General features: G+C 42.1%; 2 protein-coding genes across 2 annotated transcripts; both read right to left on the reverse strand.

Annotated features, from left to right (window-relative positions):
* Window positions 1-7343: 7343 nt before the first annotated feature.
* Window positions 7344-12371, reverse strand: LOC131605210 (uncharacterized; the record flags this gene model as incomplete). The annotated part of the gene is made up of 6 exons (XM_058877594.1): window positions 11605-12371; window positions 11169-11172; window positions 9056-10532; window positions 8288-8980; window positions 7855-8200; window positions 7344-7746 (listed from the first exon to the last, which is right to left on the reverse strand). Coding segments are annotated over exons 1-6 (3357 nt in total), but the record flags the coding sequence as incomplete, so codon positions are not given.
* Window positions 12372-14589: 2218 nt separating this feature from the next.
* LOC131605211 (uncharacterized) lies at window positions 14590-16562 on the reverse strand. The gene is made up of 2 exons (XM_058877595.1): window positions 15079-16562; window positions 14590-14686 (listed from the first exon to the last, which is right to left on the reverse strand). The coding sequence occupies exons 1-2, from the start codon at window positions 16560-16562 to the stop codon at window positions 14590-14592; spliced, it is 1581 nt and encodes a 526-aa protein (XP_058733578.1).
* Window positions 16563-22783: the final 6221 nt, after the last annotated feature.

The raw sequence follows: 22783 nt of genomic DNA on the forward strand, positions 1-22783 counted from the left end.
CCATTAATTAATGTTTGAGAAACAGATTAGGGAATGAATCCCACTCGTTTCTCTCCCATTAAGTAGTGACCGAGAAACAGATTAGGGAATGAATCCCACTCGTTTCTATGCCACTAAGCGATTGAGAAATAGATTAGGGAATGAATCCCACTCACTTCTCTATCACTCTCTTAATGTGATTCGCATCTTCCGTTTTATTAACGTTTTAAAGAGTTGAAACGAAAAAGAATGCAATAGGGAACTAGATCTAACATTCTAATCTATGTTATTCTAATCTACAAATGGCCCTAAGGTCAAGGATACCTATCCTATCTCAATTCCTCTTAACAAAGAAGGAAGAGTCCAAGGGAACATGGCAAACAATAGTAAGGAATAAGCAACATTAAAGCAAGGAATGAGAGGCTAAGCATGGAAACAAGAGAGGAAAGCCCCAAGTCAGTAGCAAAACAAGGGATTGAATGTCCCAAATCAAATACAAAAGCATCACGGTATCACACAAGAGTATCCACAAGAAGTTACCAAAGTATCGCATGAATCGTTACTTACCAATTAGCGAACAAGCATCATTTAATCGAAGCAAAAAGCAAGTGAACACATGGTCTAAGCTTGAAGTCAGTAGCAAACTCATTCATTTAGTTCCAATACCCTATGTTAATCTATATTAGTTGTCGCACGCTCGCGAAAAATGAACAGAGTCGCCACCAATATATTTATCCCATAAGGGAAAGGAATACCAGGAAACCTAACAAAGGAAGGAACAGGGTCTTGCGACCAGAGAATCAAGGTACGGGAGTCGGTTACGCGAGGGGAAGGTATTAGCACCCCTCACGCCCATCGTACTCGATGGTATCCACCTATGTTTGTTTCTATCTAAAGGGTGTGTACTATGTCTATGTCTATATGCGAAATGAATGCAGAATGTAGGGAAAATAAAGAATTGTACTCGCACGGGCCCTACCCCGCTGCCTACGTATCCTTTTCAGGAATCAGAGTTACCGTAGCTCGGCTCACGATTTTCTGTTTGTTTTTGTGTTTTTTAGTTGGGCGGCGTTAACGCTCACACTCTTGCACAAGGGGACAGCCTAGGATGCAATGGAGCGGAGATAACATGCCCTTAGAAAGGAGAAAAAGAGAGATTGGTTTGTATCTTTTAGGGTAATTCCATGATGACGAGAACCCACTACAAGGTCTCGCATCACTTCCTTACTTTTGTTTTAAGTCTGAACATTTATTAGGTTTTTTTGAAGTGTTTTTGGTTGGTGTTTTTTATGGGGATTTAATTTTGTGACTTAGATCATACCAAAAGAGTTTTGTTTTGCATATTTAGAGAACGCACATCGAGGCCTACGCCACAATCGTTTCTCTAAATGGCGGTTAAGAAATACATTGAGGCTTCACACCTCAATCATTTCTTCTCCGCTAAGTAAAGGAAATACAAAAAGAAGTTTTTTAATGAATATTTAGAGAATGCACATCGAGGCCTACGCCACAATCGTTTCTCTAAATAACGGTTAAGAAATACATCGAGGCCTCACACCTCAACCATTTCTTCTCCGCTAAGTAGGAAAGAACATACATCGAGGCCTACGCCTCAATCATTTCCTTCCTACCATGAAATAAAGCAACGGTATGATCTTCATCGATTTTTATTAAGTATTTTAAAAGTTGAAAAGAAAAAGAATGAAAGGGAACTAGCCTATTTTCTAATCTAAGTTGTGAATTATTCTAAAAAATCTATTCAAGCATTCCACAATAAAGGAAAATATTCACAAAAATAAAAGGAACAAAATTTGAACTATTCATGAAAATATTCACAAGCAATTATATTTTTTATTCATGTGAGAAACCAATTTTGAATCATCAAAGAAACAACTATTTATTTATTATGGTTTATCAACCAATCAAAATTCAAGGAATCACCCATTAAAAATCTAATGAAACAATGTTCCTAAAATTCTAATTAGTCAAAAACCATTTTTTATCAGTTTTATTTAGGGAGGAAAACAATTAATGTGCAACAAAGGACACAAAGAAAATCAATTTATTTGTTTTTATTAACAGCCTGGGGGTGAAGTAGTAAAAACTAAATGAACTAATATTATGTATAAGCAGAGCTGGGCCCAGGATAGGGGTATGCGAAGAGCAGTAGCGCTCAGAGGCCCAATCCAGAATGGTGGTGCATTAGAAACGAAGGGGTGTGATTCAGAAAAGTTTCCAGGCCCAGTCATATGCGGCCCAACACTCCTATTTTATTCACCTATATTTATTCTATTTCCATTTCCAGCATGTGCATTTATTTTTATCATTACTCAGATTTTATCAGCATGTCATATTGGTGAGGACTATTATATAACGTGACATACACATGCAAGGAAATAGACATCAATTGGTCATGGTATCCTTTAAATGAATAAGACAAACATGAGTCCCTGACCAATCAGAACATGCCTTGTAGAGTCTCAATGATTATAATAAAACAAAGATCAATCAAAGGCTTAAGAAAGAACCAACCGTGATTCTCCACCTAATATGGACAAAACGTACTCTGCATGAAACCTCGCCGGAGCCGGAGATGCTCCGGTCACCGTCTTCCTTTGGCGCCACCGTCGGTTCGCCGTCAAAGCTCTCAGAAATGAAAACAAATCACGTATTCCGGCTCGGTTTTCGCCGCTAATCACCGATCCGGCCTCGGATTCTACTAATTTCTCCTCTAACTCCCTAACCGAAACGCTTCTCAAAGCCCTAACCTATAAGAACTTCACCAAACGCACATCTAAGCCTAACAGCGTGCACATGTTCACGAGTTGAGTTCACACATTAGATTAAACACATGTATCAGCAAGCATTTTATCCGAAAATGAAGTCACATAATCACAAGATGCATGATGTTTCGTTTACGGCTTATAGTGACGAAAGAGACTCAAGGAGCTTACCTGATCAAGCTTTGAACGCAGATGTATGCCTCAAGTCGCGCGCTCCGCGTTGCTATCGAAAATCTTGGAGTAGGTCTTCGAATCTTTAGCTTCAACTTTGAGAGGTAGCTTCAAAGTGTAGTATGCATATCGTAGAGGAGCAAAGCTTCAAGATGACGCCATGACTGCAGAGCAAGGGTTGGGAACGAGGTGTGAAAGTGTGGATGATGTGTAGCGGCCGGAGTTGGTTGAGATTGTCAGTTACGGTGGCCGGAGTTAGTTGTGAGGTTGGTTGCGGTGGTGGAAAGGGTTGCCGGAGTGAGGAAAGAGTGAGAGGGTGGGTAAGAATGAGGAGAGAAAGAGTGTGAAATGTGAGTGAGAGAGAGGAGAGTGTGTGAGTTTTTTGTGGATCGTGTGTGTAGGAGAGAATGAATAGTGTGTGTGTGGTTGTTTATATAGTGCAAGTGTGAGGTGAATGAGATGCTTTTTCTGAATGTGGAGCTTGGGCTATGCAATTACAGAAACTTTATTTCTTTTCTCAATGTGGGACACTTAGCTTGCAGCATGATTCTTTTGGTTTTTCTTTAGTGTGGGACTTGGTTTGATGTGTATTGTAGTGCAATGCTTAGTGAACAAGTATACCTCATGGAGTAAGTCTTATGCGTGCTTTTGTAAGCTGAATCTTTGCATGGCTATGTGTGGCAATGTGTTGGTGTTGTGGAATTTATGCTGCAGCAAGAATGTACATGCATGCCCATGATCATAATACTTCATGCACCTCACTTTGAGGGTTGATATCTCTCTCCATGTGTGATCAAATGATGCAAGGTTGGTATCATGGCAAAGAGGGCATGGAGGGAAGCAAGGTTGGTGTTGGAGGTATCTCAAAATGAGGCCTAGAAGTGTGAGAAAAATGATCATGAACACATGTAATCCCCACTGCCCCAGCCTTTGCGCGCAGACAACCTTGCTCTAGCCCGTGACCTTCAGCATGTAGTTTGGTAGGAGCACGACTTTAAGGGCTTATATCTGGATCAATGCATGTCCAAAACTAGTTACACCGGGCTCAATAGATAGGGGGCATGTCAAGGAACAATTCAACATCAAGCTTGTTCAAGATGGTGGCTTGTGGGAGAAGAAAAGTACATTTAAAATGGGCACACCATGTGTTTGACAAAAGGCCACGCGCGTGCCCTAAAAATCTGCCCAGCCAGACATGCCATCGTGACTTGGTGAGGGTACAACTTTGAAGACTTGCCCTTGACTCAATATTTGCTCAATTGTCCCAATTCTTGTTTCAATGGATAGAGGGGATGGCAAGGAAGAGATACATACCAAGTTTGCATTTATGGCACTTTTGTAGAGCTCTAAAAATGGCTGGAGATTTGGCATGCCATGTGTTTGTGAGAATGCCAGGTCATGACCTGACTTGTGACCTGGAATGTGACTTGATTCAAACGAGTTTCCAGCAACTTCACACCTCCTTAACTCTTCATGCAAGCTTCAAATGAAAAAGTGTCCAACTACAAAGTTATTCTCCTCCATGAGAGGAGCAACTTTGATGTTGGAATTTTCTTCAAAACGTGTCATCTGCCACGTGTAATCCAGTGCTGAAGTGGACTGCCCATCCTGATTCAAAGGATCAAAAATTTTTCTAAGTGTTGAAAAGTTTCCATTTTTGTCTTTTTTCCATTTTTGGAAACTTTTTATCAAACTCCCGATTTTATCCATTTTTCGACTTTTCTTGATTAATTTTCCACCAAAAGTCAATATTTGGATAATTTTCCCGATTTTGACCCAAAAGTCAACCGTTCCGATTTTTCCGACTATTAATGAAATTCCCGACTAAATCTCTTCCACTCACATCCAGTCAAACAAACACATCCACCGTCAGTATGAGAAGTTTTCCACACATAGAAGCCACTTCTGATTAAATGTTGACCAGAAAGTCAACTGGTTGACTTTGGTCAACGAAACCCTGATTTAAAGAACCAGATGATTTGCAAGCTTGTACCCTCTAATCGATGCCCTGATTTGAAGCAGAGAGACACCCCAATCCAGGAGCTTCCATGAACATAGCACCACATGATTGTACCTCAGTCTTCTTATTTTCTGATCAACAATTCTTTGCAATAAAGCTCCTCCTTGTTAATCTTTGAATAGTACCAATGGTGTGAATGCATGCGTGTGAGTTATGACCTAGGTGATGTATGTACATGAATGTAAAGCCTAAGCCAGTTAGGAGTTAAAGGGTAGGACAAATTTAGGGTATGACAGCTGCCCCTATTTAATCGTCTTAAACCTGAAGGTGAGATTGGCGCTAGCCTTTCGAACATTCGAGGTAGAAGAAGATTAAATATCCAAGTGCCAGAAATTTGTCCTGAAGAAAAGGTGGTGTGAGTGTTATTTTTGTTTGATATCTGCTGGGGAAAGAGATTTTTGTTTTATAGTGGGTAATGAGTTTGAATGGAGATAGCTTATAACGTGGTAGTGGTGCCGACACGGGGTTTTCAAAGAGAATGGTTGTATGGAACAATGACCGAAAGGAATAGACCTCGTGGCGATCTACGACTCCACATCGAGAAGATCTCGTGGCGATCCACTCGTCAACAGAAGAAAAGGGAACAAGATCTCGTGGCGATCTATGACTCAACATCGAAAGAAAATCTCGTGCGATTTTCTACACTTTGGAAAGGAATAAGATCTCGTGGCGATCTATGACTCAACATCGAAGGAAGATCTCGTGCGACCTTCCACACTTTGGAAAGGAATAAGATCTCGTGGCGATCTATGACTCAACATCGAAGGAAGATCTCGTGCGATTTTCCACACTTTGGAAAGGAATAAGATCTCGTGGCGATCTATGACTCAACATCGAAGGAAGATCTCGTGCGACCTTCCACACTTTGGAAAGGAATAAGATCTCGTGGCGATCTATGACTCAACATCGAAGGAAGATCTCGTGCGACCTTCCACACTTTGGAAAGGAATAAGATCTCGTGGCGATCTATGACTCAACATCGAAGGAAGATCTCGTGCGACCTTCCACACTTTAGGGGGGATAAGATCTCGTGGCGATCTATGACTCAACATCGACTCGACATCAGGGGACAAAAGAAGACATTGTGTCGGACGTTCATCAGAAACCGGGGGAACCTCGTATCGGCACCGTGGTTTGGGAATGTTTGTGATGTGGCAGCAGATACCAATCGGAGTTTGGTAAGGACCACCTTTTATGTGGGGTTGTCTTGATTGAGGGATGATTTGTACTGACTGGCTTATGCTTTGTATGCATGTTTGAGTTTTTCATGGCGTAATGATCCGCTTTGACGGATATGCTACGCTTTTGAGGATGCAACATGAATGCAATGAATACTATATGCAAGGTGCCAAATAAAGGCTTCGGTGAGGCGGAGGAATGGGATCACTGGGGTCCGTTGCTTGTGATCTTGAACCATCATCGAGAGTTGATATCGAAACCCTACAGTACCAAAGATTATTGGTAACTGCGTTGAGGGTTGGAACATAGCCCTGCTGGGGATGAAATGATCTTGCTCGACTTTCCTTACATCCTAAGCTGCTTGGGGAATCACGAGTCTTGAGAGACCGCTCTTCATCTGTCATGTGGAAGAGGGATATGGACCTTTTTCAGGTGCCCCATGCTCACCAGTACTGATGAATTATACTCTGGAATTTTCACGTGGGATGATGATGACCTTGGTGACACATCATGAGCCAAGAAGATGGCTAGAACCTGCAACCTGCACAGAAAACAACGTTTGGATGCAAATGGTGCCCCTTAGAGCACTTTTATGTTTATGCAACATCATGTTTCGTTTTGATTTTTGTGATTATTGCCCCCACGCTTTCAATGCAATGTTTAATAACGAATTAAATCACGTCTCGCATGCGAAAAAGAAAGGGAGAAAGCTTTTGCCTCAAAAGATCATTTTATTGATGGAATGCCTGTGAATAGGCTTCTGTACAAGGAAGCAACTCCTCAATGAGGTAGTTGCGAAAAAGAAAATAAAATGCAAAGAGTGAAATGGCAAAGAGAAATGCTCGGATTTCCATTAAAACTGATATTGCTACAGTTCCCATATCCTCGATCCTCTCAATGCTTTGCTTCAGAAGGGTAATGGTTGGATTGATCCATCCGTTCTGCCAAGGGCGTATAGTGGTCTTTGTGAAAGATATTCAGACTGCAGCCTCTCGCTTTTGATCCCTAACTTTTGCCTGGATCGCCCTTTCGGGTTTTCAATCCAGCGGGATGCCCTTTTTTTGCCTAAGTCGCCCTTTCGGGTTTTCAACTTAGCGGGTTATTCTCTTTTTTTGTTTTATCCCTAATTTTTGCCCAAACCCTTTTGGTTTGCCGGGATGCCCTTATTTTTGCCTAGGTACGTCGACCTAGCGGGTCTTTTATGCGTAGTATTTTTTGACTGAGTCTGAATTGACTGGAAGCGGAACGTCTTCCCCATCCATCTTCGTCAGGATTAAAGCACCACCTGAAAATGATTTCTTCACAATGTATGGTCCCTCATAGTTGGGGGTCCATTTGCCCCTTGGATCTGTGTGAATTGGCAAGATCTTCCTTACAACTAGGTCACCTGTGTGGAATTCTCGAGGCCGAATCTTCTTGTCATACGCTTTCTTGATCCTCTTTTGGTACAACTGGCCATGGCAGATAGCAGATAAGCGTTTCTCCTCAATTAGATTGAGATGATCAAGCCTCGTTTGAACCCATTCCGTTTCATCGAGTTTGGCGTCCATCAAGACTCTCAATGAAGGGATTTCCACTTCGACAGGTAGTACGGCCTCCATACCGTAGACAAGAGAGAAGGGAGTTGCCCCAGTCGAAGTACGAACCGAAGTTCTATAGCCATGCAAAGCATACGGTAACATTTCATGCCAGTCTTTGTATGTTCTAACCATTTTCTGGACAATCTTCTTTATATTCTTGTTAGCAGCTTCAACTGCGCCATTCATCTTTGGCCGATAGGGTGATGAATTGTGATGTTCAATCTTGAACTCTTCACACAACTCCGCCATCATCTTGTTATTAAGATTGGACCCATTATCAGTGATGATCTTGTTTGGAACCCCATATCGGCACATGATCTCTTTCTTGATGAAGCGAGTAACGACTTGCTTGGTTACATTCTTGTAAGAAGCAGCTTCAACCCATTTGGTGAAGTAGTCGATAGCAACAAGAATAAATCTGTGTCCATTCGAAGCTTGCGGCTCTATCCGTCCGATCATGTCTATGCCCCACATAGCAAAGGGCCAAGGTGATGTCAGAACATTCAAAGGAGTTGGAGGGACATGGATTCTGTCAGCATACACTTGACATTTGTGACATTTCTTCACATACACATAACAATCACTTTCGATTGTCATCCAATAATACCCTGCTCGTAAGATCTTTTTTGCCATAGAATGTCCATTGGAGTGAGTGCCAAAAGATCCTTCATGAATTTCCCGCATGATCAATTCCGCTTCGTGTCTATCCACGCATCTGAGCAAAACTGAATCATAGTTTCTTTTGTACAGGACGTCTCCTGACAAGAAGAACTTGGATGCTAACCTTCGAAGCGTTCGCTTATCACCAATCGTAGCATCTTCGGGATACTCTTGCTTCTCAACATACCTCTTGATGTCGTAATACCATGGCTTTTCATCATACACATCTTCAGTAGTGAGACAATGAGCAGGGAATACATGGGCAGGTTCCTTGTAACGGAGGATCGTTATGTCTGGTACTTCTTTAGGGGAGCTAACTCTGAACATAGCCGCCAAAGTAGCCAAAGCATCTGCCAATTGATTTTCCTCTCGGGGGATGTGATTGAAAGTGATTTCCTCGAAAGCGGGCAACAACTCCAAGATATAGTCCCTATAAGGAACTAAATTGGGATGTCGTGTTTCCCAATCACCTCTCACTTGATGTATAACCAAGGCAGAATCCCCATACACCTCAAGGATCTTGATCCTCATATCAATGGCCGCTTCGAGACCCATTATGCAAGCTTCGTATTCTGCGACATTGTTTGTGCAATCAAAGCATATTCTAGCTGTGAAAGGGATGTGAGTTTGACGAGGAGAAGTCAAAACTGCCCCAATACCATGGCCCATAGCATTTGATGCACCATCGAACGTGAGAGTCCATCGCTCTCCTGGTTCGGGTCCTTCGTTATCATCCAGTCTCATGATATCTTCATCAGGAAAGTCAAACTTCATTGACTGATACTCTTCTAATGGCTGATGAGCAAGATGATCTGCAAGGACACTTCCTTTGATGGCCTTCCGTGTGACATACTGGATGTCGTATTCTGATAAAAGCATTTGCCATCGGGCTAGTCTCCCTGTAAGAGCCGGCTTTTCAAAGATGTACTTTATCGGGTCCATTTTGGAGATCAATAGAGTGGTGTGAGTCAACATATACTGCCTCAGTCGGCGAGCAGCCCATACCAAAGCACAGCAAGTTTTCTCGAGTAGTGAGTAGCGGGATTCACAATCGGTAAACTTTTTGCTCAGGTAATAAATGGCGCACTCTTTTCGACCAGACTCGTCATGTTGGCCCAGCACACACCCCATAGATCCTTCAAGCACAGTTAAGTACATAAGAAGAGGCCTCCCAGGAACCGGAGGCATGAGAATTGGCGGCTCTTGGAGATACTGTTTAATCTTCTCAAAAGCTTCTTGACAATGATCATCCCAACTGATATCCTGATTCTTGCGCAGCAGTTTGAAGATGGGTTCACAAGTATCAGTGAGATGAGAAATGAACCTGGCTATGTAATTCAATCTTCCAAGGAACCCTCGAACTTCTTTTTCATTCTTTGGTGCTGGCATATTCTGTATTGCTCTTACTTTGTCAGGGTCGACCTCAATCCCTTGCTGGCTCACAATGAATCCAAGTAATTTCCCAGATCGCACTCCGAAAGTGCACTTGTTTGGATTAAGCCTCAACTTGAATTTACGCAAACGAGCAAACAGTTTCTCAAGATATATCAAATGTTCCTCCTCAGTTTGGGATTTTGCAATCATATCGTCGACATACACCTCAATCTCCTTATGGATCATATCATGGAAAAGGGTCACCATAGCTCGTTGATATGTTGCACCAGCATTCTTAAGACCAAAAGGCATCACCTTATAACAATACGTACCCCACGGAGTGGTAAAAGTAGTCTTGGTCATATCTTCAGGAGCCATTTTTATTTGATTATAGCCAGAAAAACCATCCATGAAGGAGAACACCGAATACTGAGCAGTGTTGTCGACTAGCACATCAATATGAGGCAGAGGGAAATCATCCTTCGGACTTGCCCTATTCAAATCTCGGTAGTCAACACACATGCGTACCTTTCCGTCCTTCTTAGGAACGGGTACTATGTTTGCAATCCAAGGAGGATACTCACACACAGATAAGAAACCAGCCTTCAACTGTTTTTCAACTTCTTCCTTGATTTTCAAAGCCATATCAGGTCGAGTTCTTCGTGGTTTTTGCTTTACAGGCGGACATTCTGGTTTGAGCGGTAACCTGTGCATGACTATGTCCGTGTCTAAACCAGGCATGTCTTCGTATGACCAGGCGAAGATGTCAACATACTCTCGAAGCAACTCAATCAACCTTCTCTTTACATCACTTTCCAAAGCGGCACCTATCTTGACTTCTCTCTTTGCTTCTTCTGAACCGAGGTTGACGATTTCTATGGCTTCCTGATGTGGCTGAATAGATTTCTCCTCTTGTCTCAAAAGTCTTGCCAATTCCTCAGGGACTTCACAATCTTCCCCACTATCCTCATCAGCTTGGTCAATTGGATTCTCAAGGATACTAAGACGTGGAACTGTAACATTATCATTTTTGATGGAATTCGAGCCAGATCTGCACGATGGATGATTTATGCCTTAGAATGCAACACATAAAAAGAAAAGGGAAAAGAAAAGCTTTGCCATTTTTGAAAAAGTTTTTAAAGTAAAAAACAAAATGAAAGAAATGGAACAGTAATTGCATGCGAAGATATGATTTTCATTCAATATTAAACAAATTTGAAACAACATGGGGGCCCTTCTTTATACAGGCGGTCAAAATGCTTAGGGCGAAGCATATGACTTATCGAAACAAGAAAATTACATCTCCATAAAAGTGACTCTGGGGACGTCCAAGATAGTCCAATTGTTGAGCTCCTGTCCAGGCGCAGTATGGCAAATGAATCTGGAGAGATCTTTTTCATCATCCTCATCCACGGCGAGAACCTGACTTCCAGAATTGGTGCTTGCACTGACGAACACTTGAGAAATGGGGGGAATCACCTTCTTTCCAGGAATTATGCTGAGCTGAGTAGAGGAAGGTGGTTGATACCCAAGGCCATATTTGTCTCGCTTCTCATGAACATCAATCAGCTTGCCCCAGGCGCCATGGGGAGTACCAGCTTCTAAGAAGGCCTTAGCATCATTCAGAGACGAGAGGGGTGCTCCGAGTTCTTTCTTATTTTCAACCACGGGGAGCTTATCAACCGACACAATCTCTAAGGCCTGAAAAGGTGTCTCTTGTATCTCTCCCTCCACTTCAACATAACGGTATGACGCCAGATTATTGACGATCAAATCCTCTTCACCAGTGATCACAACAATCTTGTCACTCACAACAAATTTCAAACACTGATGGAGGGTAGATGTCACAGCCCCAGCAGCATGGATCCAAGGACGACCCAAGAGGCAAGTGTATGAAGGACTTATATCCATGACATAGAAGGCAATATAGAACATGTGAGGGCCAATCAAAACAGGCAGATCAATTTCCCCTTCTACGGACCTTCTGGAGCCATCAAACGCTCTGACACTCATGGTGCATGGTCTCATCATAATCCCATCCATACTCAGCTTAAACAAAGTAGTCTTGGGCATCACATTAAGAGAAGAACCAGTATCAATCAGAACTCGAGACAACACAGCATCCAGACACTTGACGGAGATATGCAACGCTTTGTTGTGTGCTCTACCCTCAGGTGGAAGCTCATCATCAGAAAAACCCAAACAATTACCAGCAGCAATGTTGGTCACAACCCCTTCAAACTGAGGCACGGTAATGTCTTGAGTTACGTGAGCGGAAGCCAGAACTTTCATCAGAGCATCACGATGAGCTTCAGAATGTACCAAGAGAGACAAGATGGAGATCTTGGCTTGAGTCTGATCAAGTTGGTCAATCACTTTGTAATCACTTTTCTTAATGATTTTCAAGAGTTGCTCGGCATCTTGTGCATTACGTGTCACAGGAGGATCAACAGCAACTTGCTTTCCTTTTGCTTGTGTACTAGCCTCTTTATTGGTCTCTTTAGGAAGCGGAGGAGGGGCAGCAAAGATCCGACCACTACGGGTAATGCCACTAGTGCCAGTAATATTAGTGATGCTCGAATTACCCACTGGAGGACAATCATATTTCTTCCCTCGAATATACACGGCATTATAACTCCAAGGGACAGCCTTAGAATCATTCACAGGAGAGGGAACAATAGACGAGGTTGAAGGAATCGAAGGAACATTTGGAACCTGAATAACCAATGGAGTCCTCGGAGCTTGAACGACCAAAGGAGTACTCGGAGCATGAATGACCAAAGAAGTGCCCTGAGTCTTTGATATCTCAGCAGGGTAGTAAGGGATCTCTAAAGTAGCCACACTTTCGACAGGAACGACCCTTTCCACTCTAAGAACACCTTCATCCATTAGTTTCTGGATTTCCTCTCTCAACCTAGTGCATTCCTCAGGATTAGAAGAACATTGCAAACAGTAGTCATGTAGTTCACACAAAACCTTTTGTTGCATAAGATACTCTCTGACAACTGCTAGCGGCATCCTAACCTCATTAACATCATTAACCAGGATCTGATCCTCACATAACTCAATAGCATTGGTCGTACCAGCATGAGGAGGCATGGGATTATTCTGCACATTAGGACCAGTAGGAGCGAACGAGATAAGTTTGTCGTCAAGGAGATCCTGAACCTTCAACTGAACGCTCTACACTTTTCAATAGTATGGCCTGGGGCCCCTGAATGAAATTCACATCGAGCATTAACATCATAACCGGGAGGGAGAGGACTAGGTGGAGGTCCAAGTTCACGGAGTTGTACCAACTGACCAGCAAGCAACTGAGGGAGAAGCTGAGCATATGACATCGGAACCGGATCGATACGCCTATCTTGGAATCTTGTTCTTTGTGGGCCCCTCTGACCTTGAGGCCTAGGGTTCTGTTGACGATTCTGAGGAGCGGCGGCTTGTTGTTGTGGTACGAAAGGCTGTTGTGGTGCCATCCATGGTTGTGGAAGAGCAGCAGCATATGCCTGAGGGACATATGGACCAGGAACAGCATAAGGCATCGGATAATAAGGAGGCGGAACAGCAGAATATGCAGGAGCTCGGCTTTGGTCAACAGAAGCGGTGCTAGTCTCACCTTCCTTCTTCTTCACAAACCCAGAATACGGCTTCTTACCATTACCACTTGAGTTGCTAGGATTAGTAACTCCTTGAATGGTACCAGCTTTGACACAGTTCTCAACCCTCTCACCAATGATGACCACATCCGAAAAGGAAGGAGAAGTATTACTAACCATGTGCTGAAGATACGGCCCTTTCAGAGTTCCCATAAACAGATCAATCAATTCTCGGTCCAATAAGGGGGGTTGAACTCGAGCAGCAAGTTCACGCCATCTCTGGGCGTATTCCTTAAAGGACTCTTCAGATTTCTGTGACATATTCTGCAGCTGGGCACGGCTAGGAGCCATAGCAGTATTGTAGTGGTATTGTTTCAAGAAGGCATCAACAAGTTCTCCCCAAGTACTAACATTAGACCTCTCGAGTTTCATATACCACTCCAACGGAGCTCCAGTGAGACTATCCTGGAAGAAATGCATAAGCAGAGGTTCGTTCTCAGCATGGGCGGCCATCTTACGGCAGTAAGAACGAATGTGAGTCTCTGGGCAGGTAACTCCCTTGTACTTATCAAAATCTGGCACCTTGAACTTCGGGGGAATAACAATCCCAGGTACCAAGCACATAGCGGCGGTGTCGAAGCTTGAAGTTTTAGCAACCTCGACGGCCTTAAGACGTTCTTCAAGGGCTTGGTACATCTTAGCAGTCTCGGTCAACTCAGCAGTGAGATCGTGTTCAAGATCAATAACCTCATGGTGGTCGTCCACCACTTTAAGTGTCTCATTAATAGGAGTCTCTTTAGTTTTCACCCCTCCGTCAGCAGAATTGGTAGGAGTATCTTTGACCAAACTAGCGACACTCTTTCTGAGTTCATCCTGTCCTTGAACAACGGCATGGAGAGTCTCCATAAGTTGGGCCATTCTTTCCCTCATAACATCCATATCCCTACGGAGGGCAGCTTGATTCTGTTCAAATTGTTCCATGATTCTCTCGTTACTCCTGGTGCGGTAAGGATGTAAGAAAGTCAGCTTCGTCGTCGGGAAAGAAATCTGTTGCTGATCAGGACCCCAATTAGTTTCTTGTATAACAACCTGAAAAATGCAATGTGACAATGTGAATGTATGAGTGCATGTGTGCATATGATGTGTCGTGTCATTTTCAGGGTATCCAAAGTAAGATTGATAGTCAAGAACAAATAACAACGTGACGAGAGAGATATCAAGTGAAAACGGAAAGCAATTCATTTCATTCATAATAGCCCCCTAAGGCGAGTAGGTTCAAACATACATAACAATGTTTCAATACGAAGAGCAATAGAGACCCCATCCAACAAATCTGGTGGTGATCTACAAACAAATTCAGTTATCAATTCATCTCAATGTAGAACAAAGGCCCTCCTTGTCTGAAATGGGCGTCACTCCATTTCTTTGTTTCGTCAAATAGCTTCTTAGTCGTCTCCCGATCTCTTCCTTTGACAAGGCTTTGGATCACTTCATCTTTTCGGAATAACTGTGTGTCTAGATTCTTGCAGCAATCCCTAAGTTCTTCACACCCTTTGCATTCTGGGATATAGGTCTTCTCAAGTGCATTTGCTTCACTCATCATTCGATCTCTGAGCTTGACATTCTCTTCAGCTAGTCGGGCGGTGCGGAGGTGACTTCCTTTTAGTTGGGTCTCAACTGCTATTCTCTGAGTGGTCTCTTCTTCCAGTTTCTTTTTCATGGCCCTCAACTCATACTTGGTTTCTTTCTCCAGTCGGAGCTTGTGGGCTTTCAGGTCTTCTTGATACTCTCGTCTGAGCTTCTCTCTTTCTTCCTTTATAGCCTTTTCTATAACCTTTTGAGGATCTTCAGCAGGAGCGACAACAGCTTTTCCGTCCTTTTCAGTTCTAACCCTCTTCCTGGCTTGAGAAGACTCTCCTTTGAGAATTTTAAGTTCACGGGCCAGTTCATTCTTTGTCTGTTTAAGGAAATAGCGCTTCAAATCCATATCCCTATCTTTCTCTTTCAGTCTCAAATTGGCGACGCGGACCTGGTCAAAACGTTCCCTTGATACCATAGTTTCCGATATCTTCGGAGGTTGTGCATACAAGAGAGGGACCCTCGGGAATGGTAACAGAAGCGTCTTGACTCTCTCCTTAACCCAATCGGTATAGGGCTCCATAGCAATGGCATTCTTGGCTCCCAGAGTGGATCTCTCACCTATATGAATGTTATTCCAGGCCTTCCTGATTTCCTCAAGCGCTATAGGGTCAGCTCCTTTCTCAAAGTATACGGATTGGTAAATCTCCCTATCCGAAGGCCCACTCTTCATGGTATAGCCCAACTGACGAAGAGCTAGAACTGGGTTGTAGTTAATACATCCTCTTGTCCCAATGAGCGGGACGTTACCAAAGTTTCCGCACCTGATAATGACTTCAGATATGCCTATTCGGAATTGATACCATACGATGTCGTTTGCAGTAAGTCCCATGATTCTCTGAGACCATTTCTGAGTAGAGGTAACAAACGGACCACTAGCAGGCAAGTGAGATTTGAACCATTTATATAACAGCGGCAAGCAACCTCGAATAGCCCCTCTTTTACCATGCCGAGAGTGAATGGAATAATATGTGTCAGCCAATAGGGTGGGTATTGGATTCTTGTCCATAAAAAGACATATAGCAGCCAAATCAACGAACTTGTGAATGTTGGGAAACATCACAATTCCATAGATCAGAGCGGCCAAAATAGCATTGAAAGCCTCCCAAATTCCTTTGTCGGCAAATTCTTGAGCTTTTTCAACCAGGAAACTCATGTAGAAGCCATGAGTATCACCCTTCTTCTTCCAGTTATCATGAACATCCCCCAAGCTCAAATAAAGAGCGTTGGCAATGTAATCCAACCTAGGTTTCTCTGGGACACAAACAAAAGGCACTCTGTGTTGAATCTTGATGTTGAGGAGGTAAGAGTACTCTTCGAGAGTGGGAGCTAGCTGATAATCTGAAAATGTGAAACAACGGATATCTGGGTCGTAGAACTGAAGAAGAGTAGATAAGGCCCATTCGTCGACACGCGAATACAGAAGGGATAATATGTTGCCATAATTGTCACTGAACACTGTTTCATTATGACCAGTGACCAATTCACCCAATTGTCCCAATTGAACCATACCCTCGCGATGGAAAGTATAAGTGTGTGTGCTCCTCGTAGTTTCTCGGTTGGTGGTCACGTTGTTATCCATTCTTGACGGAAATTGATATTTTCTGGATACCCTGAAAAAATGACATGCAAATGAGAATTAACTTTTTTCTTTTCTTTCTTTTCTTTCTTTTTTCTTCTTTCTTTCTTTTTCTTTCTTTTTTTTTTTTTTGAAATGTAAACATGCTATGATGAAAATGATGCAGATTGGGTCCTCACGACATAGAGGGATCAAGGCAATAATTCCGAGCAAGAAGATGTCATAGGATCAAAGGTCCGGCATAGGTCAGAGAACCAGAAGAACCATAATCATCAATAGAACCAAATAGTCACCCACAGAACCAAATAGTCACCAACGGTACCTGTCATGTATATCCCTCCCCACTCACGGGTGTAGTCTAGGTCAGGGTAGGTCAAAATGGCAACCAGCGTTATCAGTCCTCCTGAGGCACCAATGTTGTTGCATCTACATGCCAACAATGATACCCCATTTGGACCTCGACTGGGCGTGGGTCTCATGATCGCACTAGACAAGACCTGACATCTCATCGGCGTCATGACTATCCACTCTATCCTAGGTATCCTATGTGTCACTCTGGCCTGGGTATTGGGCCTTTTACCTCATAGAACATCCCACCCAACCTGCAAAACAGAACAGAAGACCCCAAGGAACACAGAATATAATCCATATGCATGATGTGCAAACAGAAATAAACATGATATGCAAGCAGAAAAATAAACATGCAAACATATATACAAGGTATAGACATAAAAACAAATAAACACCCAGTAAATAAACAAACAAACGCAGGCTAGGATCGACTCGCTAAGGATGGACCAGCAACAGGTCTAGCAACTTCCCCAGCAGAGTCGCCAGCTGTCGCATGCTCGCGAAAAATGAACAGAGTCGCCACCAATATATTTATCCCATAAGGGAAAGGAATACCAGGAAACCTAACAAAGGAAGGAACAGGGTCTTGCGACCAGAGAATCAAGGTACGGGAGTCGGTTACGCGAGGGGAAGGTATTAGCACCCCTCACGCCCATCGTACTCGATGGTATCCACCTATGTTTGTTTCTATCTAAAGGGTGTGTACTATGTCTATGTCTATATGCGAAATGAATGCAGAATGTAGGGAAAATAAAGAATTGTACTCGCACGGGCCCTACCCCGCTGCCTACGTATCCTTTTCAGGAATCAGAGTTACCGTAGCTCGGCTCACGATTTTCTGTTTGTTTTTGTGTTTTTTAGTTGGGCGGCGTTAACGCTCACACTCTTGCACAAGGGGACAGCCTAGGATGCAATGGAGCGGAGATAACATGCCCTTAGAAAGGAGAAAAAGAGAGATTGGTTTGTATCTTTTAGGGTAATTCCATGATGACGAGAACCCACTACAAGGTCTCGCATCACTTCCTTACTTTTGTTTTAAGTCTGAACATTTATTAGGTTTTTTTGAAGTGTTTTTGGTTGGTGTTTTTTATGGGGATTTAATTTTGTGACTTAGATCATACCAAAAGAGTTTTGTTTTGCATATTTAGAGAACGCACATCGAGGCCTACGCCACAATCGTTTCTCTAAATGGCGGTTAAGAAATACATTGAGGCTTCACACCTCAATCATTTCTTCTCCGCTAAGTAAAGGAAATACAAAAAGAAGTTTTTTAATGAATATTTAGAGAATGCACATCGAGGCCTACGCCACAATCGTTTCTCTAAATAACGGTTAAGAAATACATCGAGGCCTCACACCTCAACCATTTCTTCTCCGCTAAGTAGGAAAGAACATACATCGAGGCCTACGCCTCAATCATTTCCTTCCTACCATGAAATAAAGCAACGGTATGATCTTCATCGATTTTTATTAAGTATTTTAAAAGTTGAAAAGAAAAAGAATGAAAGGGAACTAGCCTATTTTCTAATCTAAGTTGTGAATTATTCTAAAAAATCTATTCAAGCATTCCACAATAAAGGAAAATATTCACAAAAATAAAAGGAACAAAATTTGAACTATTCATGAAAATATTCACAAGCAATTATATTTTTTATTCATGTGAGAAACCAATTTTGAATCATCAAAGAAACAACTATTTATTTATTATGGTTTATCAACCAATCAAAATTCAAGGAATCACCCATTAAAAATCTAATGAAACAATGTTCCTAAAATTCTAATTAGTCAAAAACCATTTTTTATCAGTTTTATTTAGGGAGGAAAACAATTAATGTGCAACAAAGGACACAAAGAAAATCAATTTATTTGTTTTTATTAACAGCCTGGGGGTGAAGTAGTAAAAACTAAATGAACTAATATTATGTATAAGCAGAGCTGGGCCCAGGATAGGGGTATGCGAAGAGCAGTAGCGCTCAGAGGCCCAATCCAGAATGGTGGTGCATTAGAAACGAAGGGGTGTGATTCAGAAAAGTTTCCAGGCCCAGTCATATGCGGCCCAACACTCCTATTTTATTCACCTATATTTATTCTATTTCCATTTCCAGCATGTGCATTTATTTTTATCATTACTCAGATTTTATCAGCATGTCATATTGGTGAGGACTATTATATAACGTGACATACACATGCAAGGAAATAGGCATCAATTGGTCATGGTATCCTTTAAATGAATAAGACAAACATGAGTCCCTGACCAATCAGAACATGCCTTGTAGAGTCTCAATGATTATAATAAAACAAAGATCAATCAAAGGCTTAAGAAAGAACCAACCGTGATTCTCCACCTAATATGGACAAAACGTACTCTGCATGAAACCTCGCCGGAGCCGGAGATGCTCCGGTCACCGTCTTCCTTTGGCGCCACCGTCGGTTCGCCGTCAAAGCTCTCAGAAATGAAAACAAATCACGTATTCCGGCTCGGTTTTCGCCGCTAATCACCGATCCGGCCTCGGATTCTACTAATTTCTCCTCTAACTCCCTAACCGAAACGCTTCTCAAAGCCCTAACCTATAAGAACTTCACCAAACGCACATCTAAGCCTAACAGCGTGCACATGTTCACGAGTTGAGTTCACACATTAGATTAAACACATGTATCAGCAAGCATTTTATCCGAAAATGAAGTCACATAATCACAAGATGCATGATGTTTCGTTTACGGCTTATAGTGACGAAAGAGACTCAAGGAGCTTACCTGATCAAGCTTTGAACGCAGATGTATGCCTCAAGTCGCGCGCTCCGCGTTGCTATCGAAAATCTTGGAGTAGGTCTTCGAATCTTTAGCTTCAACTTTGAGAGGTAGCTTCAAAGTGTAGTATGCATATCGTAGAGGAGCAAAGCTTCAAGATGACGCCATGACTGCAGAGCAAGGGTTGGGAACGAGGTGTGAAAGTGTGGATGATGTGTAGCGGCCGGAGTTGGTTGAGATTGTCAGTTACGGTGGCCGGAGTTAGTTGTGAGGTTGGTTGCGGTGGTGGAAAGGGTTGCCGGAGTGAGGAAAGAGTGAGAGGGTGGGTAAGAATGAGGAGAGAAAGAGTGTGAAATGTGAGTGAGAGAGAGGAGAGTGTGTGAGTTTTTTGTGGATCGTGTGTGTAGGAGAGAATGAATAGTGTGTGTGTGGTTGTTTATATAGTGCAAGTGTGAGGTGAATGAGATGCTTTTTCTGAATGTGGAGCTTGGGCTATGCAATTACAGAAACTTTATTTCTTTTCTCAATGTGGGACACTTAGCTTGCAGCATGATTCTTTTGGTTTTTCTTTAGTGTGGGACTTGGTTTGATGTGTATTGTAGTGCAATGCTTAGTGAACAAGTATACCTCATGGAGTAAGTCTTATGCGTGCTTTTGTAAGCTGAATCTTTGCATGGCTATGTGTGGCAATGTGTTGGTGTTGTGGAATTTATGCTGCAGCAAGAATGTACATGCATGCCCATGATCATAATACTTCATGCACCTCACTTTGAGGGTTGATATCTCTCTCCATGTGTGATCAAATGATGCAAGGTTGGTATCATGGCAAAGAGGGCATGGAGGGAAGCAAGGTTGGTGTTGGAGGTATCTCAAAATGAGGCCTAGAAGTGTGAGAAAAATGATCATGAACACATGTAATCCCCACTGCCCCAGCCTTTGCGCGCAGACAACCTTGCTCTAGCCCGTGACCTTCAGCATGTAGTTTGGTAGGAGCACGACTTTAAGGGCTTATATCTGGATCAATGCATGTCCAAAACTAGTTACACCGGGCTCAATAGATAGGGGGCATGTCAAGGAACAATTCAACATCAAGCTTGTTCAAGATGGTGGCTTGTGGGAGAAGAAAAGTACATTTAAAATGGGCACACCATGTGTTTGACAAAAGGCCACGCGCGTGCCCTAAAAATCTGCCCAGCCAGACATGCCATCGTGACTTGGTGAGGGTACAACTTTGAAGACTTGCCCTTGACTCAATATTTGCTCAATTGTCCCAATTCTTGTTTCAATGGATAGAGGGGATGGCAAGGAAGAGATACATACCAAGTTTGCATTTATGGCACTTTTGTAGAGCTCTAAAAATGGCTGGAGATTTGGCATGCCATGTGTTTGTGAGAATGCCAGGTCATGACCTGACTTGTGACCTGGAATGTGACTTGATTCAAACGAGTTTCCAGCAACTTCACACCTCCTTAACTCTTCATGCAAGCTTCAAATGAAAAAGTGTCCAACTACAAAGTTATTCTCCTCCATGAGAGGAGCAACTTTGATGTTGGAATTTTCTTCAAAACGTGTCATCTGCCACGTGTAATCCAGTGCTGAAGTGGACTGCCCATCCTGATTCAAAGGATCAAAAATTTTTCTAAGTGTTGAAAAGTTTCCATTTTTGTCTTTTTTCCATTTTTGGAAACTTTTTATCAAACTCCCGATTTTATCCATTTTTCGACTTTTCTTGATTAATTTTCCACCAAAAGTCAATATTTGGATAATTTTCCCGATTTTGACCCAAAAGTCAACCGTTCCGATTTTTCCGACTATTAATGAAATTCCCGACTAAATCTCTTCCACTCACATCCAGTCAAACAAACACATCCACCGTCAGTATGAGAAGTTTTCCACACATAGAAGCCACTTCTGATTAAATGTTGACCAGAAAGTCAACTGGTTGACTTTGGTCAACGAAACCCTGATTTAAAGAACCAGATGATTTGCAAGCTTGTACCCTCTAATCGATGCCCTGATTTGAAGCAGAGAGACACCCCAATCCAGGAGCTTCCATGAACATAGCACCACATGATTGTACCTCAGTCTTCTTATTTTCTGATCAACAATTCTTTGCAATAAAGCTCCTCCTTGTTAATCTTTGAATAGTACCAATGGTGTGAATGCATGCGTGTGAGTTATGACCTAGGTGATGTATGTACATGAATGTAAAGCCTAAGCCAGTTAGGAGTTAAAGGGTAGGACAAATTTAGGGTATGACATTAGTCAATTAGCATGAAACAATACAAAACTCTAACCAAAACTAGACAACATTAGGTCAATACTAGCTAAACGGTTTCAAATTGTGAATGAAGTTAGAAACATGCAATCAAATGGTACAAATTAGTAGCAAATAGCCTATACTAGATGCCTAAACAACCACAAAGTCATGCCAAGAAGTTTCACACAAAATTACGGGTCATTTGTACAAGTTACGGTGCAATCGTCGACCAAAAACAAGTTATTTACATGTGATAAAGAAAAATCGGGTAAAATAGGAAAACATGATCTAAAATTTTCAATTCCAGGTCTTAGGACCTCTAGACATCCCTAATTATATGGACAAAAAGGAACCAACATTATTGCATGAATGCATTTCAATTTGAGAGCACAAACGTCACAAACGTCTATTAGGAACGCATGTTAATCAAGTCAAACAACACTAACCAAATACCAATCAAAACAAAGAATTAGGAGTTCATTTTTTATGTACATTATGATGGATTAGTCTACAGCAACCATACAAAAATTGGTGGTTAAATTCTGATCCTAAGGTATTAAAAAAAATCACTTTGCGAAATTTATCAAAACCGAAAGAAACATGAACATACCAAAGTAAATGATTTACTAAAAATGCACAACTAATTTCTAAAAATCTAAAAAAAAAAAACCAAAAACATATACACACATATATCTATCTAAAACCTATTTTTATTGATTTTTTATTGCGTGGAAAAACGAGTAACCAAACAAAAGTTAGAAGGGAAACAAATTGCACAAGGAGAAAAATCTAACCACACAAGGGGGTGCAGAAGCAAAAAAAGAAAAGCATTGGATCTACACTAGGGCGCGTTTTGGGCCTTGTC

This window comes from Vicia villosa, linkage group LG5 (assembly GCF_029867415.1).
Source record: "Vicia villosa cultivar HV-30 ecotype Madison, WI linkage group LG5, Vvil1.0, whole genome shotgun sequence".
NCBI classification, from domain to species: Eukaryota; Viridiplantae; Streptophyta; class Magnoliopsida; order Fabales; family Fabaceae; genus Vicia; species Vicia villosa.